The following is a 25,175-nucleotide window of genomic DNA, read 5'->3' on the forward strand; positions in this document are numbered from 1 at the left end:
AACAGTAGTAGTAATTTTTGATCCAACTATAATTGGATGATTATAATATAGTTGTTATATTTTATATAAAAAATGTTATAATACAGTATATTGTATTCAGTTGAACAATACTAATTGCTTTTAAATAGCAATTAGTTTTGTTCAACTGAACTAATTATAATGAGTGTATAAAATACTTGTGTAATCAAGCACATTATCTTAAATCCGTCTTGATGAAGAAAGACAAATGCAAATTCTTTGAGAAGCTGCTTGCAATACTCTAACTGGCTGGTCCATTTTGAACTTCAGTTAAATATGGTGCCAACAGTCAAAAACCAAGCTTTGGCAGTTTTAACCCCTCTTTACATGAATGGATGTGTAAGCATAGATAATTGTAATGGATATACTGAAAAGCAAAAAGGTGACCTGTACAGTGGTGTAGCAAACATAACTGGCATCTGACACTTTATTGGCACCCCCTCCCCCTCCAGAAACACAGTTTGTCTTGGAGACCATTTGGGCACCCCTCTGCAAGTGGTGCCCAGTGCATGATACACACCCTTGCACCTCCCTCACTACGCCACTGAACCTGTAATGAAATGATAAACATGCAGAGAGACACTGACAATATTCAGATTTTAATTCTACAGTGTGATTAAAAAGTTGCTATGCAGTGGGCAGGGAAACAGGAGGAGCTTTAAAAAATAAAGTAGTGATGTCACAGGCAGACTATGCATCAAATGAGTTAAATATAAATGCTGAGTGATGAATGACATTTTGTTAATTGATTACAGTATCTTCCAATAAGGATATAGTTAAGAAAATAATTGGCAGGATATGAATTTTATAACAATTTAAAATAAATTGAATTAAGAGCTATTAATCTGTACTTAATAGCAAATATAATTACAGTTAAGTTATTTTAATAGCAAAATACAGACATTATATGAAACTTATGAATTATTTTTATATAAAATTATACATTAAAAAATTGCACACAATTTATATACATGTACGTTATAACTTTTGTGTATTATATAAAATACAGCATTAATCTGTTTTCAAAAACAAAACTTAATATACAATACAATTGTAATGCTGTGCAGTGGCCACGCCCATGCACAGCAACTTTACAATTGTATTGTGTATTAAGCAAGCTGAGTAATGAGTTCATAACTTTAAGAAACGTATTAGCAAAGTTTAAAAAAAACTGTGTGTGATGCCATCTGCTGAGATTTAATTTTAAAAAATTATCTTTATCATCAATTATAATATAATTTAAGGCCACCCATAATAATACCGCTATTAACTTTTGTGATGTAGACCTCTTCCCCACAGCATGGAAGTCTTTCTTAGAACTGTAAACTTACTCTCCTCGGGTCACATCCTTTTCACACATGTATGGCAATCTCCCCATTGTTTAAACAGCTGTTCAACATAGGCAAAAAAACCATTAGTACTTCCAATTTCTTTGTAGTTTTGTATAAAGTTTACCAGTTTTTTTTGAGTAGACAGCTTTTGATGAATCAAATGTACATAAGTTGTTTATTAATTAATCATTTAATGACATTTTAGTAATCATTTAGAATTACTTATTCCTAAATCAACAAATTAATAAAATGATGCTTAAAATCACTAATTACATAAGTATAAAAATTTTAAGTGAAAACAAATAATATCTGTTACAAAATCTTCTTAAATAAAATTTATTTACTTTTAGATATGAAACAAAATAGTACAACAGTAAGAAATTAACAAAAGGCTGACAGATTTATTTATCTTTTCACATTATGGAATACTCTATATATATATAGCGTATAGTTTATTAAATTATTAGCTTGTTAAATCATGAAAAATTTTAATGTTTCTCAATTTATCAAGAATTTTACCTGATAATCAGGTTGTAAATAAAGACACCTTTATAATATTATAGACTTTATTTATCATAGCAAGGAATATTACTAGGGATCTACAGAACCCTTCAGTTTTTTTTCACACAATGAAAATATGCTTTTTATAATCATCTTACATTATTAGGGAAACCCACAAAATTATAGTCTAGTTACACCAGAGATTACAACATAAGTATGATATAATTGATAGTAACTTGTTCTTACAAATTCAGTCCATTTAAATTGGATATAGGAATATAGCAACTATGTATCTGTATTCAAATTTATTATGACAGAGCTCATTGCACAATTTTCATAAGATATTTTTTTTCATTTCAGAACTGTTACGACAAATATTAATTTAATGCATACTTGAAACTAAAAACAATACTTTGCATTTAGAAAAAACTGAAGTAAATTATTATAAACTGAAAATTTTATTTCTTGCATTTAAGAATTTGTTTGAACAAATATTTTATAAAAGTTATTAAGTTCTACTTAAGTTAGGTTAAGGCTATTAATATTGCAATACGATTTTAAAATGCATATATTTAATCTCACATTTATTTTAAGTGTTTTTAATTTTACAGAAGTAAATATAAATGATAAGATTTTGATAAAAACACAAGATTACAGAAATATCAAGTGTTATGGAATGTTTATCATCAATTTTTATTTTTAATACTTTCAAAATTTAAATAAAACTAGCCAAATCCTAAATTAGTCTATCGAGAAATCATACTTTGTCAAACTAACATCTTTTGCACATCTAAAATTTAAAACAAAAAAATAATTTTGTTAGAAACACAATAAAAGTTTATACTAAACTAGCAGATTGCTCGGGCAGAAAGTGACAATAGCAAACATTATTAGATTATAGCCGATCTTACCAGTTTTCGTCTGGTGCAAGAACTACGATAACCTTACTTGAATAAAATGATTAATTGTAAATTCTAAAATCTAAGAAAACTTGTTTGGAACATTATATTTTGAATTTGTTCCAAATTCAAATATTCGTTCAAATTTGTTTATTTTGGATTTATCGTTTTGGGTTACCCGAATGGTAGAAATAATTAAAATATTTATTAATTTCCAAAATGTATACTATACTGTATATACCACTATTTACTTTAATTTTTTTATTATTTACACTTTATACTGACTAAAACTAACTCTCTCCTCCTTTTCCCTGGGAGAGTTGAATTTCCAAAAATCCCTTCTTAATGTATATTCTCATGGCATATCCTACTAAAACACAAGAAACCATATTTAAAATAGTATAGTAGAAGCAAAGTTCTTTCAGGGTAATCCTTAACCCTCTACCTCTTCCCTTTGGGGGATTTCCAAAAATTTTTTATTACAGTGCATTCTCATGGTGTACCCTACTAAAGTGCAGTTAAAAAACAAAAAAAAAAAAAAAAAAAAAAAAAAAATCACATCTAAAATAGTACAGTAGAAGCTGTTTCTTAGGATAAGCCTTAATCCTCTCCCTCTCCTCCACAGAGGGATTTCAAAATATCCCTTTTTAGAGTACATTCTCACAATGTACCATAACTGTGTACCAAATTTCAACTTTCAACTCCTAACAGTTTGGGCTCTGCACTTATTATAATTTATTATTATTATTATCATCAACGCATCTTGATTATAAGATCACTATATATTTTTAATTCCTCCTTTGACTATCAAAAGCTCACATAGAAGCCATAGTGGAACTTTTACAGTCCTAGATCTAACCACAACTTCCTATCTAACTGGAAAGCCAGCCACAACTACGGCATTGGCCCACCACTCCGGGAGACCCAAGATCGAATCAGAGTAGGTCAAACCCCAGGAATATTTGAGGCAATCTATCTCAGATATGTCGAGCTCCATTCCTCACATCTCTATTTTTGGTCTGGCCAAACTACTACGGGCGTGAAATAAAAGATCCTACCTAAACCAGGAAACCGAAATTTTATAAATATTCTCACTTCCACTCCTTTGTAAGGATTCAAAATTAGTGCCGTAAAGTATATTTTAATTTTTTAATCTAAGTAAACATCACAGTTATAGTGACAATTTTATTTATTTTTATTATAAAACTTTTTAAAATTATATACAAGAAAGTAATTCGACATTTTATAGAAGCTAAGTTAAACAGAAATCGGGACTCGAAACGAGATGGGGCCCAATTACAAGTACGGTTTCTACCTCTACAAAATCCATTAATTAAAACAAATAGTCACCGTAAAACACAACTTCAATTTATAATCACGCGGGAACTCTCCGTATCCGAAGCCCAGACTAAATGGGCCTTATTCTTCTCCATTTGTCTGGACCCGCATATATATCAGATCCAGCATAGCAAAACAATTGAAGAAAAATGAATTTTAATGCCAGAACCATTGTAATTCGCAAATAAAAGAATTTAAAAGAGACATTAAAAGGCTGTAAGTAATCGCAGAAATCATTGGGCATGTTGTCCGGCGAAAAACTGGCTTTAACATATGATGGCAAGCAGCATTAAAGTTGCTTTACCAGGCAACAACACCCATCACATCATCAAAAATACAATAAAAGGTAATGTTATTGGCCATAAATTACATTTAATCAGAATATCAAAGTATGCCACTTTATATATTTTAAAGCAATTAATTAACAATATATAGACGTACGTACGAACGAAATTTTACATGTAATCAGCTCTCATCCCAACTACACGTGATGCATATTATAGTAGAACTGAAAATTAAGAAATTTACAGAAAAAAATGTAAATAATTCTGTATTTTTCTGGAAATTTCGTTATCTACGAGACTAGATAAATACTTACTTATCGTCAGAAAGTCGTCGATTTCTAGATTTACTTTAAAAAATAAAAATAAACAAAGATAAGGACGATAATCTAAGAGGAGAAGACCATCGAAATCGAAATAAAATTCCTGTTTTTATAGATAACCTGCTTAAACTGGAACACGCCTCTCGTTAATTCGTGATTTTGATTGGACGCTATCGCTTATCACGTGTAACACACGCCTACGGGAGTGTTCTACCACGTGATTGTCGCTTCCTTTTTTCTTATCTTTAAGCGGAAGTTAACAACACGCGATTAAACTCTACGTCAGACGTCGATACCTAATCACGTGACTGTAACCGTTTATTGTATTGGCGAAAGTGCTGCCTCCTTCTGATACGAGACGGAAATAATAATTTTTTTTTATTTAATTAGAATATAATTACTTAAAAATTAATTAAAGATATTTTAAATGATTTGCATGAGATTTTTCAGACTTAATTAAAGATTTTTTTTTATCATTTGCAAACTTCGGATTTAGAATACAAGGAAGAGAATATGATAATAACTAAATTATCTCATTAACTAAAATTCAAATAGAAATACACCTATAGTTCCTTTAACAAGTGCACAATGGCGGAGTTGCGTTTCCAGACGTCACGCCGTACTCCGGCAGACAGAGAAATTTCCATTTGGAAGGTTGCCATACGTACCGAAGGATGACGCATACTGGCGACAAAATTAAAATAAATGTCAACAGTCGGCCTTGAAATTCTCCAATGACCTTGACGAACGACTATGGCTCTTGTACAGTACAGTTATTTGAGACTTCTAATTAAAATTTAGTTAGAACAGATATCAATACGCCTTTTGAAACCATTCAGTTAAATTATATGAATGTATTAAAGAATTTATATTATATAGACTGAAATATACATTTATACTTGATGATGTAGGCAAGTAGCGTACTGAAAGGAAGATCGGGGTGCATATACTTTTCGTTTCAGATGGATCGATATGTAAGATCGGATCGGTCTTTGTCACGTTATAAGATCGCTGTCGTGTTTTAGTCGGCAAGCAGGATCGAATCGTATTTACTCTGAATAAAATTCCTCACAAAAACGGCAAGATGGGAAGTTCAGGCCGTACAATCTCACAAAACTGTATCTTAATACTTATTTTTTCATCTCAGTTTTTCGGATATTTTAATAATGTTCTTACTTACATTTATAAGTTTTAAATACTTTTTACTATTGACAGTTAAACATATTTCTTTACTCTCGACTATAAGCTTGACTTTAACTGTAGTGGTCTCCATCTTTACTCTTTTTCATCCGACACAAACGATCCTACCTTCCACTCGGATTACTTTGATCGCGATCTAGTTGATTCTGATGGAGTTTATATACACGGATAGAGATTGATCAGATCGATATAGTTCATTTCTATATGCGATTTGAACGATCGGAGTAATCTTGGATCAGTTTGATATAAAGTATATTCACTCCGGGGGTGCGACCCATACCAGAAGACAGCAAGGAAGGGATTAACATTAGATTTAGTGGGTATATGTGTGTTTCTGTTAAATGCAGTATTATCTGTTCACTGAATTTTCAAATACATTTTTAAATAAATTTGAAGACAAAGTCTGTACAAAGAAAGGAACCATCATTTATTCACTTTATGTTCCAGAGTACAAAAACTTTTGACTTTTAATGAGAAACTTTTCTTTGTAGGCTATTTGGCCGTCAAAATTAAAACCTTTAAAAAACAGTAGATATAAAGCTCTAACATCCTTAAGTGATAAAGATGGAAGGAAAGATGTCTGTAATATTGCCAGTTCCAATATTTAAATTTGTATTTTTAATTGGATATTTTTTAAAGGACCAATTAGCCTACAAAGAAAGGTCACTGGTCAAAAGGTTTTGTAGTCAGGAACACAAAACGAATAAATGGTGGTTCCTTTTTTGGACAGACTTTTGTCTTCAAATTTATTTATATAATTGTAGAATTTCTACAATTAACATTTTTCTTATTTATCTAATTGCAAACTGTTAGCCTATATTTTCCTACATGTTTAATATTCAAAAATTATATATCAATATATGGATGCCAAATATTTTAGATAGGCCAGTGGATACCGGTATATATAATGTACTGTAGAGTATTGTACATTCATTAATATATATAATATAATTAATCGATCTAAAATATCGATTTTATAATAAATTCACTATCAATTGTTAAGTAAAGTCTTTCAATTAAAAAAAAACAATGTAATTAGCGCTTTAAAAATTACAAATAATTAAATTATCACGATTAAAGATGACAAGGATTTAATTTTATTTAATAATGTCCTTGATTCTTACGTCATCATTTAACATACACGCAAATATCAGACTTTAGTTGTTTATTGTGTAAGAACTCACCTGTATTGTAGAAAATCTCGAACCGATTTGAGAAAATTGTTTAAAACTCTGTACAGAACGTTGTACAAGTTCATCTAGAATTTTCTCCTCTTTTTACGCATGAATATATTGAAAAATCGATCACAAAATGGAAATCTTACGCCATCTGCCGATATCGATCCAAACATAAATTCCATGCCAATGAAATTGCTATATATAACTTACTCGTATAGAAATTTATTTTATGGCATACTTGGCTTACAGGGCCGTACGGGTTTACGGAGACGGGTAGAGTGGCCCTTTGAGCCCTTAGCGAGCATCTTTGCTATCTTTGTTTGATATGAAAATGTTAAAAATGATTCTTTGGACGTTTTCGTGATAAGGAAATAATAATAATAGCAATTAATTTGGAATAGATAAAACTCAAGTTTTTAAGTGTTACAATTGATTGTAACTAGCAAATCATTACTGTTGTAAAAATCACGTGTTTTCAGTACACGTACCGTACATTTTGCGTCACGCGAACTGCGTTATCCAGAAGCCATTTTTACTGTCGCGAAACGCGTGTAAACTCATTCTCTTTGGCGTAATTTTACTTCACCGCCATTAGTTAAAGGGAAAAACAGTGCGCAGATTATAATCAGGTGTGCAGATTTATTGGGGTTCTCACCCAGATTTAGGGGATTTAGGTTTAATTAAGGAAGAAAAGGATCTATTTTGAAAATGAAATTAAGAAAGAAACCCTGCTAAAATTTTGTTTCTTTAAAATGAAAGGCAAAAAATGTCAACAGCAGGTAGTACAAGGGTATGCGAAACTGGCAACGCTAACACAGAAAATGACATTTTAATTATTTAAATAGTTGTAGTTACTGCTGTTGTTTATATTGTTTACACATTGTCTTAAACTCAACAATTTAGAGGCTTTTTAAAGGGGTATTTTCTATCATATTTAGAGGTGTTCGGAGATAAGATTTTACGCAAAATGGCAACATGAATTGCGAGGATTTCTTGTATTCGGAGCTTGGCAGTGGCGTGCCGTGACATTTGATGACAGGGAAGCTGTGTTTCTGTAAGAAGTCGACTTCCAGGGGCAATCAGTTAATTGCGCGTCAGTAATGGTCTAGGACAGTGGTTCTTAACCTTTTTATAATCGCCGCCCACCAAATATTTCATAATTTTTTGTGACCCCCATTTTTTAATAATAATTTATATTTGATAATTTATCTATAATAAATTGATTTTTTTATTATTGCTTTATTTTTATATAATAAATGTAAATCATAACTTTATTATTTCATTATCTATTTAAATAACATTCAAACTTCACAATTAAACATGAAAACTCATTAATTTTTAACAGAAAATAAAATAAGAAACACGTCGATAAATCGATCCAATGTCGATGCTAAAACTAAACTAAAACTAAAACGCCCACTTGTGGTAAGGATTTTGCATATCTTTTGCAAAAATATTTAAACTTTCAAAGCCTACTATTTTTCCTAATTATTTTTAAAATTCCAAGCATTAATAGTTTCTTAAAATTGCTTTGGAATAAAAGAAGTAAATACTGCGGTGTAAGTAGCATATTTACATTTATTTCTTCTGTACTAACAAAGTTGTATGTAGGAAGAAATACAAAATAAATAAATAAAAACTAAATAGGAAAACTTTATCTTTCTTATTTCACTTTTCAATACGATATTCGGATTATACATCAATTTTCTTTTTATTATATTCTGAAGGAAATTTTGCATAATTTGGCGGCCCCCGGCAAACTTCTTATGGACCCCCAGGAGCCGCGGCCCCCTGTTAAGAATTACTGGTCTAGGGTCCATTCGTATTCATTTGTTCGATAAGCCAGTAAAAACTGTAGACTTCTCTAAATGTATTTTTAATATCACAATTACATTCTGACTCGCTAGCCACGATATAAGAGCTAAAATTAAAAATAAATTATAAAAACTTACTCGGTGAAATAAAATGTGCGGTGGATATACATACCTGGTACAATGTATTGTTCGATTGTATTAATATACTTTTAAAGAAAATTATAATTAAAATATAGCTTTGTAAAGAAACGTACATAAAAATAACATAAAATATTCTTTACTTTTTAAATCTTAAAACAATCCACTTAGTCAAATATCTTGATACGAGTAGCTAATGGATGGAACTAGTGACGGTCCAGGTAGGTGTGTAGTGAGTGTGTGCGTGCCAAATCCCGAGGGTGCCGATACCGGTCAATGTCAAATGCCTCTTTTGTCGCATCGCTAGTATATCTCAAAGGACGCCACAGGGCTGTTGTAAATTTTAAACGTTTCTCACCGTAGCTGTAAAACTCTAACTATGTTAAACTTAATAGTCATTCGTTTTCTAACTAATTCGTTTTAATACCAGGTGTACACGGAAATCAGTTTCCCACTGTACTGAGCGAGTGATTGGTTCTGTTAAGCTTTTGTTGAAGTAAAATTCTGGCTCTTTCAACAGGGTTTTATTTATGTCCCCATTCCCTAATCTCTTAATTATTTAGTCACTTCTTAAGTAGAAATAAGTCGAAACCAGTTACTTTGTACCTGAATATCTGTAGTCTTGGGAAAACAGTGGAAAGACAAATTTTTATGACAACGGATATATAAATCGTAAATTTAAGGAAAATAAATTCTAGAGCTTTTTTTTTTGTACCATTGTATGTACTGTACGTCTCATTCATTAAATTTGGTTGTAAATGATGCTGCCAAAGTAACAGTTAATTTTTAACACTGTACTAGAATTGTACACGTTTTTTTTGCATCCCCTTACAGATGGGACATACTAAATCGTAATATCACCGGTTTAACATCGAAATCCGTAAGTAATATAAGATGGGAGAGCGGAATAAACGCAGAATAAATATATCAAATATTTTAATGGAGTTTTTTTAAAACTCCTGTCAACTATACAGAACTATCATAAAAACGTGCCAGTAAACTCCTATCGGTTGGGTTGTTATAAATCTAGTCTAGGGTGGGCAACCCTTTTTATAACATGGGCCAGAATAAATTTTACGTTTTTTTCCGCGCCGTAGTAGTTAATTGACGCCTTCTTGTGACTCGTAATTTTTTTAGTCTGCAAATATGAAATAAATAAATAAAAAGTTAATTACTACATTTATTTCTCTTATCGTTTTCGAAAATTACAAAGAATTGGAAAAATAACTATTAATTAGTTATTTTTCCAATTTAATAATCTATTAAAGATCTCGCGGGCCGGATAGAAACTTTTCGCCAGCCGTAGCTGGCCCGCGGGTTGCCCGTTGTTGATCTAGTCTCCTCGTTATTCACATAATCGGGCGAGGGTGGCCGAATATCTAGCAGGCGGCTAACAGCCCACAACCGCTCCGGGATATAAAGTCGCGTACTCTTTACGAGTGTGTCGCTTCTACCAGCTAAACCGGGTGAGGTTGGTGCACTGTAAACCGCATGTGCTAATGCCTATATAATCTGGCTGATTGGAGACTGACCCGGTTTCGACATTCCTTCCGCCACCGAATTATTCGACTATACAATAGCAATCTTATCGTTTTTTTTCACATGTAGTATAGAAATTTGTAAAAGATACATAATGCAGTTATAATAAAATATTAATTTTAATTAATGCTAAGTACGTTAAAATATGAAAATTTATATTTTATAAAATTCAAGGGAAAGTCATTGGAAGGTGGAATCGGCGCTTCCATCGCTTCCAATGACGGCACGCCACTGGAGCTTGGGTAGCTTTTCTGAATCGTACGTGTCTTGAAAATAGACATTATATCCACTTCAAATTATTGAGAATGTCAATTTTGTACAATAACGTGTTCGTTAACTTTTTTGCAGATTTTTAAATCGCTCTTAACGCATATAACGGCCTATAACGATCGAACCGATTTAAGAGCGTACGCAAAAATATCGAAAATACATTGTAGCTCATACTGTGAGCTGGTACAAAATCTCTACAATGTTCGGGTCGTATATAACTTTTCAAATTTTGCCAAAATACAATAGCATCCTATAATCCGGTCCCGGAAACACCATATTACTTAGGCAGGTTGATTGATCAAGAGCTATTCTTAACGAAGTATGACACAACTTAAAAAATATTGTACTGTAGCGTGAGATAATATATTTTTATTAATTAGCATTGAATTCGATTTGAATACATCTGTATTTTTCTAGTATTTAAATAAATTACTTCTACATGTTTAAAAAGAAAATAGTATTGATATTTTTAGAACGTAAAAATTATATACAAGATGTCCGCTGAAAAGTCTTCGGGCTAATAGCTCAGAAAAGCTATCAGATTCGTATACAGCATTTGTGCTAATACACAAATGCTGTATACAAACCGCGTATATTAACCATGTACAAATTTCCAATTTAGATCGGTAGTCAAATGATTTTTTAAATTAAAATATGATTTAAAATTAGTCCGGCATTGTGACTGTTACAATAATACACAACTATTACTTATAGAATATTTTTAGACCTCTGTCTTGGCTACAAATGAAAGACGTACGCATTTACTTAATTTTAATGAATTTGTTTTTTATTCTTTTGTACCGGTATATTTATCTCTATTATCTGTATTCGAAATATTAATTTTAACAGTTTTAAACAGATAACTATTTGCATAAAATCATACGTGAAGACATTTCCCAGGAGTTTCTTCAATTTAAAGAAATAAAGACATTATATAAAAATAAGAAACTCCTAGGAAATGTCTTCACGTATGAATTTATGCAAAGTAATTCCAAGATTAACCAAATGGACCACCAGAGGGCTAGAAGAAGTTACTATCGTACATACATAGGCTAGCTAATACTTTTTCATAATGGGTTCACTGTGAAAACTTCCAAAATATTTCAAAATGAACACAAATTGTGAGCAAAAACATTTATTTATCGTAATCATTGTAATAATTTGCAGAAGTTACGCTGTTGTACTTGTAAATTTTTCACGAAATTTTAGAAAATTGTATCAAATTTTGTAAATAATGTGACGTCATCGACAACAATTAGTTTCGAGCTTCCTCGGTGATTGTTAACGAATCAACAACGCAAATGCCATTGTTGTTCGTCGGAATCCAGACGCCATTTTCGTATCGCTGGCATTTTCCAAAAAATACCGAAATTTTTTCTAGTTTTAGAAAGAAGAAGCCGATAGATAACAGAATAATCTAGGGAAAGACAGAGAAAACCGAATTTCAGTAAAGGAAACGAAACTGAAATAAAATATTTGCAAGCCGATATTAGCCAACTAACAACAAATTACTATGGAACGAAGACATTTTAAACGAATTCGTATTAAGGGTAAGTCACTTCCAACGAGCTAGAAAATACTATAGAGTGGCCGTGACTTTAAATACAGCGTTCTTGGTATCGACGACGGGTACTATCGACTGCCATTTTACTTTAAGTCAAAACATTGAAGTCTAAACAACCTGCTGGGCAGGATTGTCACTTTAAAATCTATTTTTCTCAGCTAAATCTGGATTGTTTTCTTTGCTCCTAGATTTGACATTTAGGCAATTAGATAAGTGGTAAAAATCTAGATTGTTTCATCTCGAATTTAGCTATTTTGTAGATTTTATTTAATTATTGTAAAGAAGCAAGGTTCGTCTATCTTTTCTTCTTGTTTGTGACGTATCATGCTGGTGTTGTTTGTTTGCGGTTTTCTTGGTAGTCTCATTTCTCTTTTCAATAGCCTGGGTTCGAGTAATCGGCATTAATTCACAGTCAGTTTGGCCATTTTGTGTTGGGAGTTCGGTTTCTTGTGAATTCTTGTGGATGTTGGGTCGACCCGGGTGTTTTATGGTTTGGTCCTCGGATGCATTCCATTCCGTATTTCTTGTAAATGGTGAAACATCTTTCGTAGTATATGGTTTTGTTGTGTCGTTTCTGTCTTTTACAACAAAGAAGAAAGTATTGGACAATTTATGCATAGATATTTACCTTATTATTATGTTAATATAACACAGGATCGTAGTACTTATTGATAAAAACAGGATTATTTTAACTTTTGAAGTGAAATACTACAAATCGACTAATGTTATGACGTAACGCGTGAGGTATTTATCCGAATGTTCAACGTTCGAAACAAACTAATTGTTCGAATGTTCTATTGTTGGTCACCATCTTCAAATGGAAATTTTCTCGTTTTTTCCTGCTTTTTGTGAGATTTTCCGAAAAAATTTTCATTATAAATGAACTTCAGATATATAGATGCAAACCTCTACATCTCGAAACCTGATTATGTCGAATTTGCATTTCTTTCTCGCAAGATTCTGCATAGACAAATTCAACTGTATGCAGTTTTTCATATTCAACATTCGCTGAATTTCTATGGCCAGACAACCAGGGCCGGATTTACCAATCCAGGGGCCCTGGGCACAAATTCGGTGGGGGTCCCCCCCAGTGGCGTAGCGTAGTGGGGGCGGCAGGGGCGGCCCGCCCCGGGCGGCATTTTTTCACAATAAATAATAATAATATCTTCTAAAAATTTGAACCATTTCATTTCATATTTTTATCGCACCTACGATTCGGACCGATTGAAATGAGCACGGAATTTTTCATTACTTCTTCTGTGACGAAACTGGGGAATCCCCTTTCTTTAAATGTATGTATAATAATGACAACTTGCTCATTGTAGCGACTGACAACACCGTCTGTACTGACTTGTAGGGATTCCCTGTATTTTATTTAAGAGGGGGCGAAATTTTCCTCCGCCCCGGGCGGCTGACACCCACGCTACGCCACTGGTCCTCCCTTTAAGAGTAGGAAAATTTGATGATTTAGAAAGTTTACACAAAATACTGTACTTTCAATTAGATTTGAACTAGGAAGTTGTAAATTTCATTTAAAAATAAGGTTATTGTAAACATACATATATTTTATAGCGTAAAACTAATTATTTAAATTTAACTGAAAAATACCTATGTGAAATTTTTTCCAGAAATTTTCCGATGTTTCATAGGTTTTTTTTCCCGGGTTTGGTTTTCTCTGCCTGTTGCCCTCATGATTAGGCCACACTAGGCTGTCGCGGTAATAGAAAAAAATTATGTTTAAACCTAATTTTTTTTAGTTTTGTGGGGGCCCTGGGCACAGGCCCCAAATGCCCTTATGTAAATCCGGCCCTGCAGACAACAAATGATATAAAATTTTTGGTTCAATTCTTACATTTTATACAGAATAGGATTTTAAGATTTGTTTTTTCTTTGTAACAAAATTTCGTTTACCCGATTGAAATTATAAAATATACGAAGCATTTATTAAATCTCGAAAATTCTTAAAAATATTGTAATTAAATGATACTTCTAGGTAATGAGATATCACGTGTATACTCTATTCTGACGCGCACTTATGCAGCCGTCTACCCCGCGGAATTAAAGCCCGCGTAGGGTGAAGACAAGAAACTCCAGCGGGTGAAAGGCGGCCGTCTACCCCGCGGAATTAAAGCCCGCGTAGGGCGAAGACAAGAAACTCCAGCGGGTGAAAGGCGGCCGTCTACCCCGCGGAATTAAAGCCCGCGTAGGGTGAAGACAAGAAACTCCAGCGGGTGAAAGGCGGCCGTCTACCCCGCGGAATTAAAGCCCGCGTAGGGCGAAGACAAGAAACTCCAGCGGGTGAAAGGCGGCCGTCTACCCCGCGGAATTAAAGCCCGCGTAGGGTGAAGACAAGAAACTCCAGCGGGTGAAAGGCGGCCGTCTACCCCGCGGAATTAAAGCCCGCGTAGGGCGAAGACAAGAAACTCCAGCGGGTGAAAGGCGGCCGTCTACCCCGCGGAATTAAAGCCCGCGTAGGGTGAAGACAAGAAACTCCAGCGGGTGAAAGGCGGCCGTCTACCCCGCGGAATTAAAGCCCGCGTAGGGTGAAGACAAGAAACTCCAGCGGGTGAAAGGCGGCCGTCTACCCCGCGGAATTAAAGCCCGCGTAGGGCGAAGACAGAAGAAACTCCAGCGGGTGAAAGGCGGCCGTCTACCCCGCGGAATTAAAGCCTGGAGGAGATCCCATATTAAATACACTACAAGACAGTATATATCGTAGAAATTTTAATCATTGTTTTATTGTGAAGACAGCGTACTCTCTAATGCAGGTTGGCGTTTTGATCATATTTTAACTTTGTCATAATTTCCAATATTCTATTTTGATGTTTTACAAGAATTTTATCTTTAAGTTTTTTGGCTGTTACTTCTGGATTAGTCTGTGTAACAGGTGAGTAGAAAAGACTCTAAAAATTATTATTTTTATGTAATGTCTTTATTTCTTTAAACAGATAACTATTTAAAACCTGGATAAATGAAATCGAAAATATAACTATTTTCGATTTATTCACATATTCATCTGTTATTTAAATCATCATATTATTAATTTATTCATAAACCAAATACACTTTTCTTATACATGATATAAAATCACAAAATGTAATTACGAATAAGATTTTTCGACAGAACAATAGAAAAAAGTTACAGAAATGCTTGAAAACCGGAAAACTACCAACTAACCAAATAGATAAACAATCTTGTTCTGGCCTAACAGCGACTCTCACGCCAGCTATCGGCAACCTAAGACATTAACTCTACTATATCTATCGACTCTGATATAACTTAATTTTAGTAATTGGTACTTGTTAATCTCTCGCATGTCGCATCGCATAGGAAACAACGTCTTAATTCTCTCTCAGCCTGTCTGGACGGCTTAACGAAATTTCTTCCTTTTTCTGTTTTGTAACGGCCGAATATACATTACTAATTAAACATAATATATTCAAAAGAATTAAATGTATGTAAGAAAAGTATGGTCTAACACGGTGACGATCGGCCTAAATATGGCATACGGGTATTCGGAATGCTCTTATCTAAACCATTGGATGCTTTTTAAAAACAGTGAACGTATATTTGATTATTTAATTAAAATGGCGTACAAACTTTATCTGTACATATAGAAAAAATTACATTTTGGGTAATCCTCGCTATTTAATTAATGGAAAATTCATTGATCGTTTAGAACTGGGGTAGCCAAACCTCGTCATAATAGGAGCCACACGCTGCCTGTGAGAAATATACGAGAGCCAAATCCTCTATTTAAATGCCTATTAGAGAGTCGCATTCTTCGTTTATGGTATTTTAACTATATATAATTATCACTGTTACTTTGTTTACTGGTACTTTATGATGACAAGGTAACAATTTATTAGGTAATATACACAGAAATTGTGTATGTGGAAGCCGCAATAAGGGTCTAGAAGAGCCACAGTTTGACCACCACTAGTTTAGAAAGTAGAAGGTTATTTTACCTCCCGGTTAGATCGAGCGGGACCGGAGTAGAGTGGGCCCCTTTTGCATTTTTTTTTTTTTTTTAACAAATAAAATACGTAGAATGTTTCTTTACTTGCGCTCTTAAAGATTTTATTTTTGGTACTAAAAATAACACTAATTTATAGGTGTAGGAGTACGAGCCCCTGAGTTTTCTGCGGACCGGAAGAAAATCCCCAGTTCTCCCTCTAGAGTCCGAAGTCTAGGAACAGATGATTTATAGCTGGCCACTACTCGATGTTTTTAATTATAAGTTATATAAGATAATTACGTGTACGTATTCAAGTACAAGTATATACATTTGCCTGAGATAAGACAACAATACCGCCAATGTACTGTACTTTTCTATGTGTTTTGTTGGTACGAGCGTGCTCTCGACGGGATTATATATTATTATTTTGACCGATTTTCTAGGGAATTAAAAATTTCAAAAAAGGAAATTCTCAGAAGCGAATTACAATCCTCTACTTGTTTAACTTTTTGTATTCTTCGATCGCAGTTCAAATGAACTGGTGTCGGTTACATTACGGTATTTTATAATTAAGGGATTTCCTTATTTTCCTTTGTGCCGATGACATTTTTACGGCTTAACACGTTTTTCCTCCCGTTTTCTAAAGGGCATCAGGCTATAAATATATTCAAGGTCTTTTTCCCTAAGGGAATTTTTCCTCCCCCTCAAATATTTCACTGTTCCAATCGATTTTCTACGGCCTTTATTACGTCTTTATAACTTAGGAATAATTATATAATTTAAGAAAAAAAAATATAATATATATATATATATATACATATATGGTATATATATATAATTTGTTTTACTTTTATTTTTATTTTTTATTTAGAAAACATTTTAAATATATTCAATAAGAGAAACAGGAAAGATATTTTTATGTCCCGATTTAGAAACGAGTTCTTTATTTTATTTTACCAGACGAATAATGTCTTATTTAATCCCTTTTTTTCACCTTATTTTCTATTATTTGATCTATTTTCTTTAAATAATAACAATGGAGTATTTATCTTGGCGTGTTTTAAAATAAATCCTTAAAACGAGAGACGATTACGGAGATTCTTGCACCCAGAAAACGTCGATTATTTAAATTTTACGTTGATTTATTTTTAATACGAGATCAACGATCCTCGGAGCGAGTTTTCGATCTCCGCAGATAAGAGCTTACTTAACACTTCAGTTTATTCTTTGACTCTTGCCGCAACGATTTCTAAGTAATTCGGAATCATCGTAAGAAAAATCCATCTCCATCATCTTCGGCATCCTCCTTCTCATCTTCCTCACATCCGAGGAACCATTAATCTCCAGGGATTCCATCGAAGATCCTTTCACATTCAAGGAAGATTTTTGAGAAATTTGAGGATTTAAATTGATTTATAACTTTAATTAAATAGTAGATTATATTTTTATCCGTGTAAATCGTGAAGGAAACGCAAACTACGGTCTTGCAAAAAATATTTTTACAAAAAACAATAGAAATACCCTGAAAATGGTGTGTAAATAAAAGCATCGCGTATACAATTGCGGGTTTAGTCACAGAAATAGAAGGGATCGATTCCTTTGTTCCTTTCCCTTATTAAAAACAAAGAAGAAGAATTTTATGTCATTTATTTGTTCGGACACGTGGAATTCGGATAAGAAATCGCCATTAAAAGTTTAAAAAATATTAGTTACAGGAAGATTTCGAATGTAATTACGACTCGGCAAATAAAGTTTTAATGATCCGTAAATTACATTTCATATTACAAATAACGATTTAGTTACATTCGGGGCGAAATCTTCATTATAATTGCTTATAAATCCCGAAATACGAGTCTAATTAGTTAATTATTCCGTAGACATTACAGGAAAATTTGTAAGGATAATTTTAAAAAGATGCACGTGACCTTAATATAAGAGAAGCGTTATAGACGGGACTGGTGGTCACCGTAAGATATAACGTATAACGGGCCATTCCCCTCTACCAAATAACGATAGGTGTAAAAATATAAGCCTTAGACTATACAAGCAAATCACTTTTGTATACCGATTCATAGAAACGAAAACTTTTTTTTAACGCCGGATCGTCGCTTCCAAACTGGTTTTTTTAAGCTCGGTTAAAATTCTATTTTTACCGTCTTTATTTAATAATTAAATTTAATTGTAGTATTCCGTCACGCTTACTTCGTTCGGGCTTTAAAGTTTCGTCATTCCTAATTATTTTCAATTTTAAAAAAATTGCCCGTTCGCCGTCTGTCCGTCCATTTTAATGGGTTAATGAAACATTTTACCGGTCCATCTGCCACCCTCTTATAACGATTCGCCCCCGGAAAGAACCGAGCCGTAGAGCATTTTCGGCTTTTAAAATGAGTTATAACTAATAAAACGATTGTTATTTTCGCGATAATGAAGAAAAATACGATTAAGTCGGTAACCGGGACCGAATTACTACTACAAGTTTTTCAAATTACACACCAAAAAAAAACAACTGTAACGGTGATCTGAATAACGACTTGTGATATAACGAATCTTTCGCAACGTCGAGGGAAAAAATTTAATAGATTATCCACATTTTACAGTTTTAAGTTCAATTAATTAACGAGAAGAATACATATATTCGAGTTCATTTTTTTCTCTATGTATTATAAACCTCCATAAAAGGACATTTACGTATGTAAAGTAGGCCTAGTATTCATTTCACATGGAAAATTAGGCCCCATATATGTTTTTTTTTTTTAAACTAGAGACGAAAAATTTAGGAAAATAGTCTAAGAAATATGTTGTAATATCTAGTTGTATTCATTTACATTTATCAGTCTAATAACATTACTTACATTATTATTATTATTAATTTTTTTTTGTCATACTCCTTTGTAATAATGTCGGATTTCCCAATCCTAACTCCATTCTTTTACGTAACTTCGAGAATAATTCTTTAAAATAATTATCGATAACGACACGGAAATGATTTTATATTTAAATTATTTATATCTAGAACACACGAATTTTACGGGGAAAGTTTACAGAATTCGCTCGTAAGATGCAAACTTTTCGGAGACGGTCGGGGCACCCCCCCCCGAGACCGTGAATAAAATGCAAAATAATTAGCGATACTTTGCGGAAATTGTTGCAAGTTCGAACGATCGGCGTTTTAAACTGCGGATCAAAGCTACAAATGCCCATACTTTCGGTGGTATTCCACCATCCGGAATCTTCCGGATCTTCGTCTCCTTCGACAAATTTTTGAAGATAATTGGCCACCGCCAGACGGAAATGGTTTCTAATTTAATTATTTTCATCAAAAGGGGTAATTTGGAGGATAAATCCTCATCCGCCACGCAAGTTTTCCGCCATCCTCCAGCGAAGATTATTTCTTCACACGTAAACAACGAAATTTCGCCATACTTTTTTTTAAATTTAAAGCTCGACTGTGACGCGTTAAGTACCTCAATTAGAACGTTTGTTTGTTTTTTTTTCTGGCGTGGATTTTTTTTGGATCTTCTAATCATTCGGGGAAAGCCTAATTTCTCGGATTTGCTAAACGAATAAAGCGAAGTAAAGTCGACCTACATTCGGTCGTTTTCCCGCTCGACGGAGAAAGGGAAAAATGGGACATCATCGTAGCCTAGTTTAAGAGTAAAATGTCAACGCCTGGTGGAAGCCGCTGCCAATTTCGTTAGTCGCCAGTAACTGCTTTCCACTAAACTCTACGCTGGGCGCCATGCGGTTCCTCTGCTTTCTTCTGGCGGCCGCTCTTCTGGTGACCACCCACTCAGGTACGTCCAAAAAAAGAAAAAACATTTAAGGTACGCTTAACGGAGCGTGCCTCTTCCCGTCCTTTTCCCCCTCGGCATTCTCCTATGTCGACGTTTCTTAAAAACTTTAAGGCACAATTTTACTCTGGGCCGCTTGGTGTAGGTTAAAATGGCCATAATTAAGTCATATTTTTGGGTGTTTGAGGCTCGGGTACCGGGTCTTTGACAGTTTCTGTCCTCGAATTTCTTTGGTTTTTAATGTCGTTTACTGTCTTAATACGTTTTAATTGGGAATTGTTACTAAAAATATGGTTCAGATTACAAACTTCATTTACGGACCTAGCGAAATTCTCGGGTTAAGTTAAGAATTTTGGTTTATTTTCATTCGAAATATTTTTGAAAACTTTCAAAGTAGATTTATTCCTCTTTTTCCGAGGAATCTATTTATATATAACAAGATATTTTTAATAAAACAATTCAAATTCTATTTTTATTTCTATTACTTAATGTACTGTACGACTATAGTTGCCTTCTTTACGGTATTTAAATGTATGTAAAATAATAGATTAAAATTATGTTATACGTCAAAAAGTCACGTAATTAGAGACTACACATCTCCAACATTGTCATTTAGCTATTAATTTATCTTTCTGCGGTGTTCGTTTCGAATTAATAGCGAAGTAAACAAAATTTACGTTGTGGCCCAGAGTTTAAAATGGCCACCCGGGGGCATAAATTTGGCGTCAATATGTGCTATTTTTAATCGTTATCTTCGAAAAGACTTGCTTTTTTGCCTTAATTTCTTAATTAATTAACGTATTCTACAAATAATTACAATGGAATTTCTTTTCTTCTAGATACGAGGGCTTCTTCTAAATCCGCTAAAGACGAAAAGCAGTTGAATTTGGCAAACACGCTTCATCACGTTTTACGAGAGAAGTTGGAAGAAGTACGCGAGATAATACTTCACGGCCATTCGGGAACGGATATCCCGCCGCTGGACCCTTTCTTAATCGATTCCGTGTCCTTCGTGGTTCGAGAGTCCGCGGGTTTCGTCAACGTAACCCTAGAAAAGACGGTGGTGACGGGTCTGGGCGACTTCCGGATCAAAGACGTGGCCAGCAACTTCGACAGCATGAGGACCAGCGTATCCATGAACTGCCCGGAGATAAGAATACTTTCCAGTTACAGAATAAAAGGTTATCTACACCCTCCCCTATCTCAGTCCATCGGCGACGTGGGCAGGTTTGAAGCGGTTCTGAAAAACTTCGACACCAGTTGGTCGGCTAAAGTCAAATTCGGGAAAAGGGAAGACGACATCGTCCTGGTTCAGACGTCGCTCACCAGTTTTTACGATCGCGCCGTCAAGAAGTTCCGAAATTTGGCCAAGAAACCCCCGCTGACCAAAGCGGAGGACCTGTTAGGGGAAGTAGGCGATTCCATAATCGAAAGGATACAAAATTACATCGAGGATAACCTCTACAGATCCGTGCAGCAAATAATAAACAAAGGAGCTAGCACATCGTTCGGAGAACTGATCGACGAAGTTCAGACGCAAAGTTCCGGTAGGGTCAAGAGGCAGGTGCCTTGCGAAAACGGCCAAGACCTGGACGAATACGTGGACACCCTGCTGAGATTCGGCAGGAGGTTGATCAGGTTGATGGAGCCCTTCCGTTTCCCCAACACTTCGGTCAAAGTGGAAGACTTTCAGATCTTGATCTTCCTGTACAACGGCGGAGTGAGGGGAATATCCACGGTGGAACGTCGAAAATCCGCCTACGTCATGTGCAAAAACGAATCCATAACGCTGGGCATCGTGCTGGGATTCGAGCAGTTGAAGGTGCAAGCCCGTTACAGGGTGATGAAGGACTACAGGACGCTTCTGTTCAACGGCGACGCCGACATTCGGGTGACGGGCACGGAGGCCCTGGTGCAGATAACGCAGATGATGAACGGCGTGGCCAGGCAGAATTTGGACAAACTCAAGATCAGGCGATTGGGCGAGATCCGGGTTCTTCTCAGAGGGTTGGGTAATTTAACTTCCGCACTATCCATGCTTTTAACGCAACAACTAAACGAAGATCCCCAGTCAATTATAAACGTGGCCGAGGCTCAGGTGGCTTCCATGATAAGGCAACAATTGACCAACGTCACCATACCGATTTTCTCCATTGTTTAAAGTATTCTTCCGGTAAGGATCGAAAATCTCCGGGATTTTCTAGCGTTTTAAGGCATTATTATACAGACGAATAAATGTGTATAAATATATCTTTCGTAATATCGAATAAAAAAAAAAAATATGTATATATATAAATTATAATTTCGTACGAACGAGACGGGTTTCGTCAGTAATTCGTTATAAAGAAATCGAAGAGAAATCTATGGAAACCTCGATTTAACAATTCTCACTTAATTTCGACGCGATAAAAGAATGTCGTAAATCTAGTAACACCAGATTTAGAAATGTTATCGACATCGTAATCTTCTATAAGAGGTTAGTGACCGTTTATAAGAGTGGGTCAACCCCAGAGCGATGTACTTTCCTCGATAAAGTAAAAAAAAAATACGATCTAGGTCGTATTTTCCATTATTTCTTAACAAGTTTAATGTCGTGTATTATTTGTACGTGCGACGTATTCGTTTAAAAAAAAAAATAATAATAATTAAAATTTAGTCAAATTTTGCGGGCATTTAGTATAGTATCGTTTATAATCGCTAGATGGCGCTATACCAGGCGTATACGATAATGGCTTCTAGGTACGAATAAGTATTTATAAAATTGATTCTTCGTACAGTCGATCTTCGTAGAAGTCCTTATAAAGTAGATGCTAGGCCTATATGTAAAGAGTCCTTCACAGAAGTTCCACAAGAAAGAGTTGTTATTAAATTCTATAATAGAATCTCCTTAAATAATACTGTAGAGAGGAACGCCAGCGGTGCCCAATTGCCCGGTAAACACTAGAGGCGTGCACCAAGAGGCCCAAAGCGCCCCGAAATTGGAAAAACAAAATAAATTTGACCGTTGCAATTGTCTATCAAATTTATAAATTATTTATAGCTGCAATTAGACGCAATTTTACATTTTAAAGTAATAACGTAGAGGGACCTCTATCTTCTGTGCCCGGGGACCTCCGAAGGTCTTCGTCCGCCAGCGAATTTAAGTGTAGATTTTAATACATGCAAAGAAATCTATTTTTATTAAAGTCAAAAATATTTATAGAACTATATTTTACTCCGATTTACATAGTGAAAAGAATGGAAATAACCATAAGAACAAAGCCATAAATCGATAATTAAACGGCCATTTCGGTCAAAAATTCTGAAAGATTTAACTGGTGGATTCGCCAGTAATTCCAACCGAATAAACAGGAATTTCGGTATGTAAAAAAGGAGAGAAATTTGTATTTCGCTAGTAAAACGTGGAAAATGTTCAAGTGTTACGTAAACGTCGCTTACGAAAGGTGACGGCGAGTAATTAGTGCGTAGGTAAACAATTAGCATCGATCGGGAAATCGATGGGCGGTGGCATTTTAGCGACGATCCGGCAGGAGAGAATGTCGCCCCCTTAAAAGAAACGACGATGTACAGTAAACTAAACGAGAATAACCATCAAGTAGACTGCAACCGGCATTTCTGTACGTGTTTACAATGCAGTTTACAACCGACATTTACCGTGGCTCAGATATTTGGAATCGTCAACCGCGTCAGATGCCACTACAGGAACTCGACTTACTTTCCCTTGCTGAAGTTCCATTTGTTTTACAAAAATTTTGTAAGAGTTATCATTCTGTCTCCCGCATGTTCTTACGTTTTCAAATTTTTTACTTCGAAAAATTTCTGCTACGAGGAAAAATACACGGGCAAGATATTCGTAGTCAGATCGACGGCCATTCTCAGTTGCTGCTTCGTGTGCATTGTTCACAATATTTTGACCACTTCTAGAGTCGAGAAGATTCTCCAGAAGCTATCTAAGGCCCTGGAGAATAGTCCGAAGAATCACTTAATCGGCGACCATTTTTGGAAGGTGGTCGATAATCAGTTCTCCACTATCAAAGGGATGACCGCGGTTATGAGTCTCCTCCTACCCGCTACCACGGGTATCTTCGTGATGAAAGAAAATTCGTCGTCGTCTATATCGGTGGAAGACGTCTTCTGCTCCGTGTACTTTAACGTATTGTTCATTTATTACGTTAATATATTCGTCATCGCCCTCCTCGCCACCTTCGTTATATACAAAAGAATCATGTGGAAGCTCTCGAAATTCAGGCAGCTAATACAAGATTGGGCGCGCAACGATCGCTCTGTAACCGACATGAATCTCAACCAAACTTACTTGGGAATCTCCGCTATCTTGAAGGCCACCGAAAAATTTGCCAGTTTGATCATATTTTTAATCATGAGTACCGTCATCAGCATCCAAGCCATCGTCATTTATACTTTGTTCAGTAGTTTCAAACACAACCCTCAACTCAATTTGGTTCTCAAGACTTTCCTAAGTTCTGCTCTCGTCTTCATATTCCTGGTCATGTTTTCTTGGTCTAAAGTCACTACCGAGGTACGTTCTATTATTTTAAAGCTTTCTACGAGACTTTTAGTGTCTTTTTTTTTACTTTAACAGGTAAGGAAGTCTTATAGTCAGATATATCTGTTGTACTACAAAGCCGTGGATCTGAAAGAAGAAATGGTGGCGAGTACCGATTCAAAGTTGTAATTTTGCATCTAAACTTTCGCGTGTTTAATGTTATTATTCTATAAATCTATTTTTAGGTATTTAGTGTTTTGCAACAGATGGGAAGAACAAAATTTGGCATATCGTTCTTTGGCTTATTTGTTCTATCCAAAGGGACGGTACTCAAAGTGAGTATGGAAAAATTCTTGTATTAATAAACTTAAGCAAATTCGCTCATTAAATTCCATTAAAACAGTTTTTGTTCCTTACGGGTTTAATTACATCCACTAAAAGACGGATCGAAATTATTTGTTAACGAGAGGAAAGGCAAATATGAATTTAGTTTCAGATTACAATCTACTCTTAATGATTCCATTACAT

The 25,175-nt window shown here is 34.6% G+C and overlaps 3 protein-coding genes across 5 annotated transcripts in view; 2 read left to right on the plus strand and 1 right to left on the minus strand.

The window, feature by feature from the left end:
• Positions 1 to 7,191, minus strand: part of LOC136984099 (manganese-dependent ADP-ribose/CDP-alcohol diphosphatase-like) — a 33,024-nt gene extending 25,833 nt beyond the window's left edge. Inside the window, exon 1 of one of the 3 annotated variants that reach the window (XM_067281020.1) lies at positions 7,076 to 7,191. In XM_067281020.1, the coding sequence (XP_067137121.1) occupies positions 7,076 to 7,149 (74 nt within the window). In that variant the 5' untranslated portion in view covers positions 7,150 to 7,191. Of the gene's footprint in view, positions 1 to 4,685; positions 4,786 to 7,075 lie in introns of those variants that run through there. The other 2 variants (XM_067281021.1, XM_067281018.1) reach the window with 2 other exon arrangements.
• Positions 7,192 to 19,862: 12,671 nt separating this feature from the next.
• On the plus strand, positions 19,863 to 22,513 carry LOC136984123 (uncharacterized). Its single transcript, XM_067281052.1, has 2 exons — positions 19,863 to 20,146; positions 20,983 to 22,513. Exons 1-2 carry the CDS (start codon positions 20,092 to 20,094, stop codon positions 22,302 to 22,304), a joined length of 1,377 nt encoding a protein of 458 aa, XP_067137153.1. The 5' UTR covers positions 19,863 to 20,091; the 3' UTR covers positions 22,305 to 22,513.
• A 1,058-nt stretch (positions 22,514 to 23,571) lies between these two features.
• On the plus strand, positions 23,572 to 24,836 carry LOC136984111 (uncharacterized). The gene is made up of 2 exons (XM_067281037.1): positions 23,572 to 24,680; positions 24,744 to 24,836. The coding sequence occupies exons 1-2, from the start codon at positions 23,706 to 23,708 to the stop codon at positions 24,834 to 24,836; spliced, it is 1,068 nt and encodes a 355-aa protein (XP_067137138.1). The 5' UTR covers positions 23,572 to 23,705.
• Positions 24,837 to 25,175: the final 339 nt, after the last annotated feature.

The sequence above is a fragment of the Centruroides vittatus genome, unplaced genomic scaffold (genome assembly GCF_030686945.1).
Source record: "Centruroides vittatus isolate TY-2023 unplaced genomic scaffold, ASM3068694v2 contig_904, whole genome shotgun sequence".
NCBI lineage: Eukaryota > Metazoa > Arthropoda > Arachnida > Scorpiones > Buthidae > Centruroides > Centruroides vittatus.

What these genes read in the sequence shown, in the direction of transcription:
- LOC136984123 (XM_067281052.1), top strand. Translation starts at nt 20,092, where the DNA reads ATGCGGTTCCTCTGCTTTCTTCTGGCGGCCGCTCTTCTGGTGACCACC. An exon ending in TCTGGTGACCACCCACTCAG is followed by an intron (nt 20,147 to 20,982) that starts GTACGTCCAAAA and finishes CTTTTCTTCTAG; the next exon opens with ATACGAGGGCTTCTTCTAAA.
- LOC136984111 (XM_067281037.1), top strand. Translation starts at nt 23,706, where the DNA reads ATGTACAGTAAACTAAACGAGAATAACCATCAAGTAGACTGCAACCGG. An exon ending in GGTCTAAAGTCACTACCGAG is followed by an intron (nt 24,681 to 24,743) that starts GTACGTTCTATT and finishes TTACTTTAACAG; the next exon opens with GTAAGGAAGTCTTATAGTCA.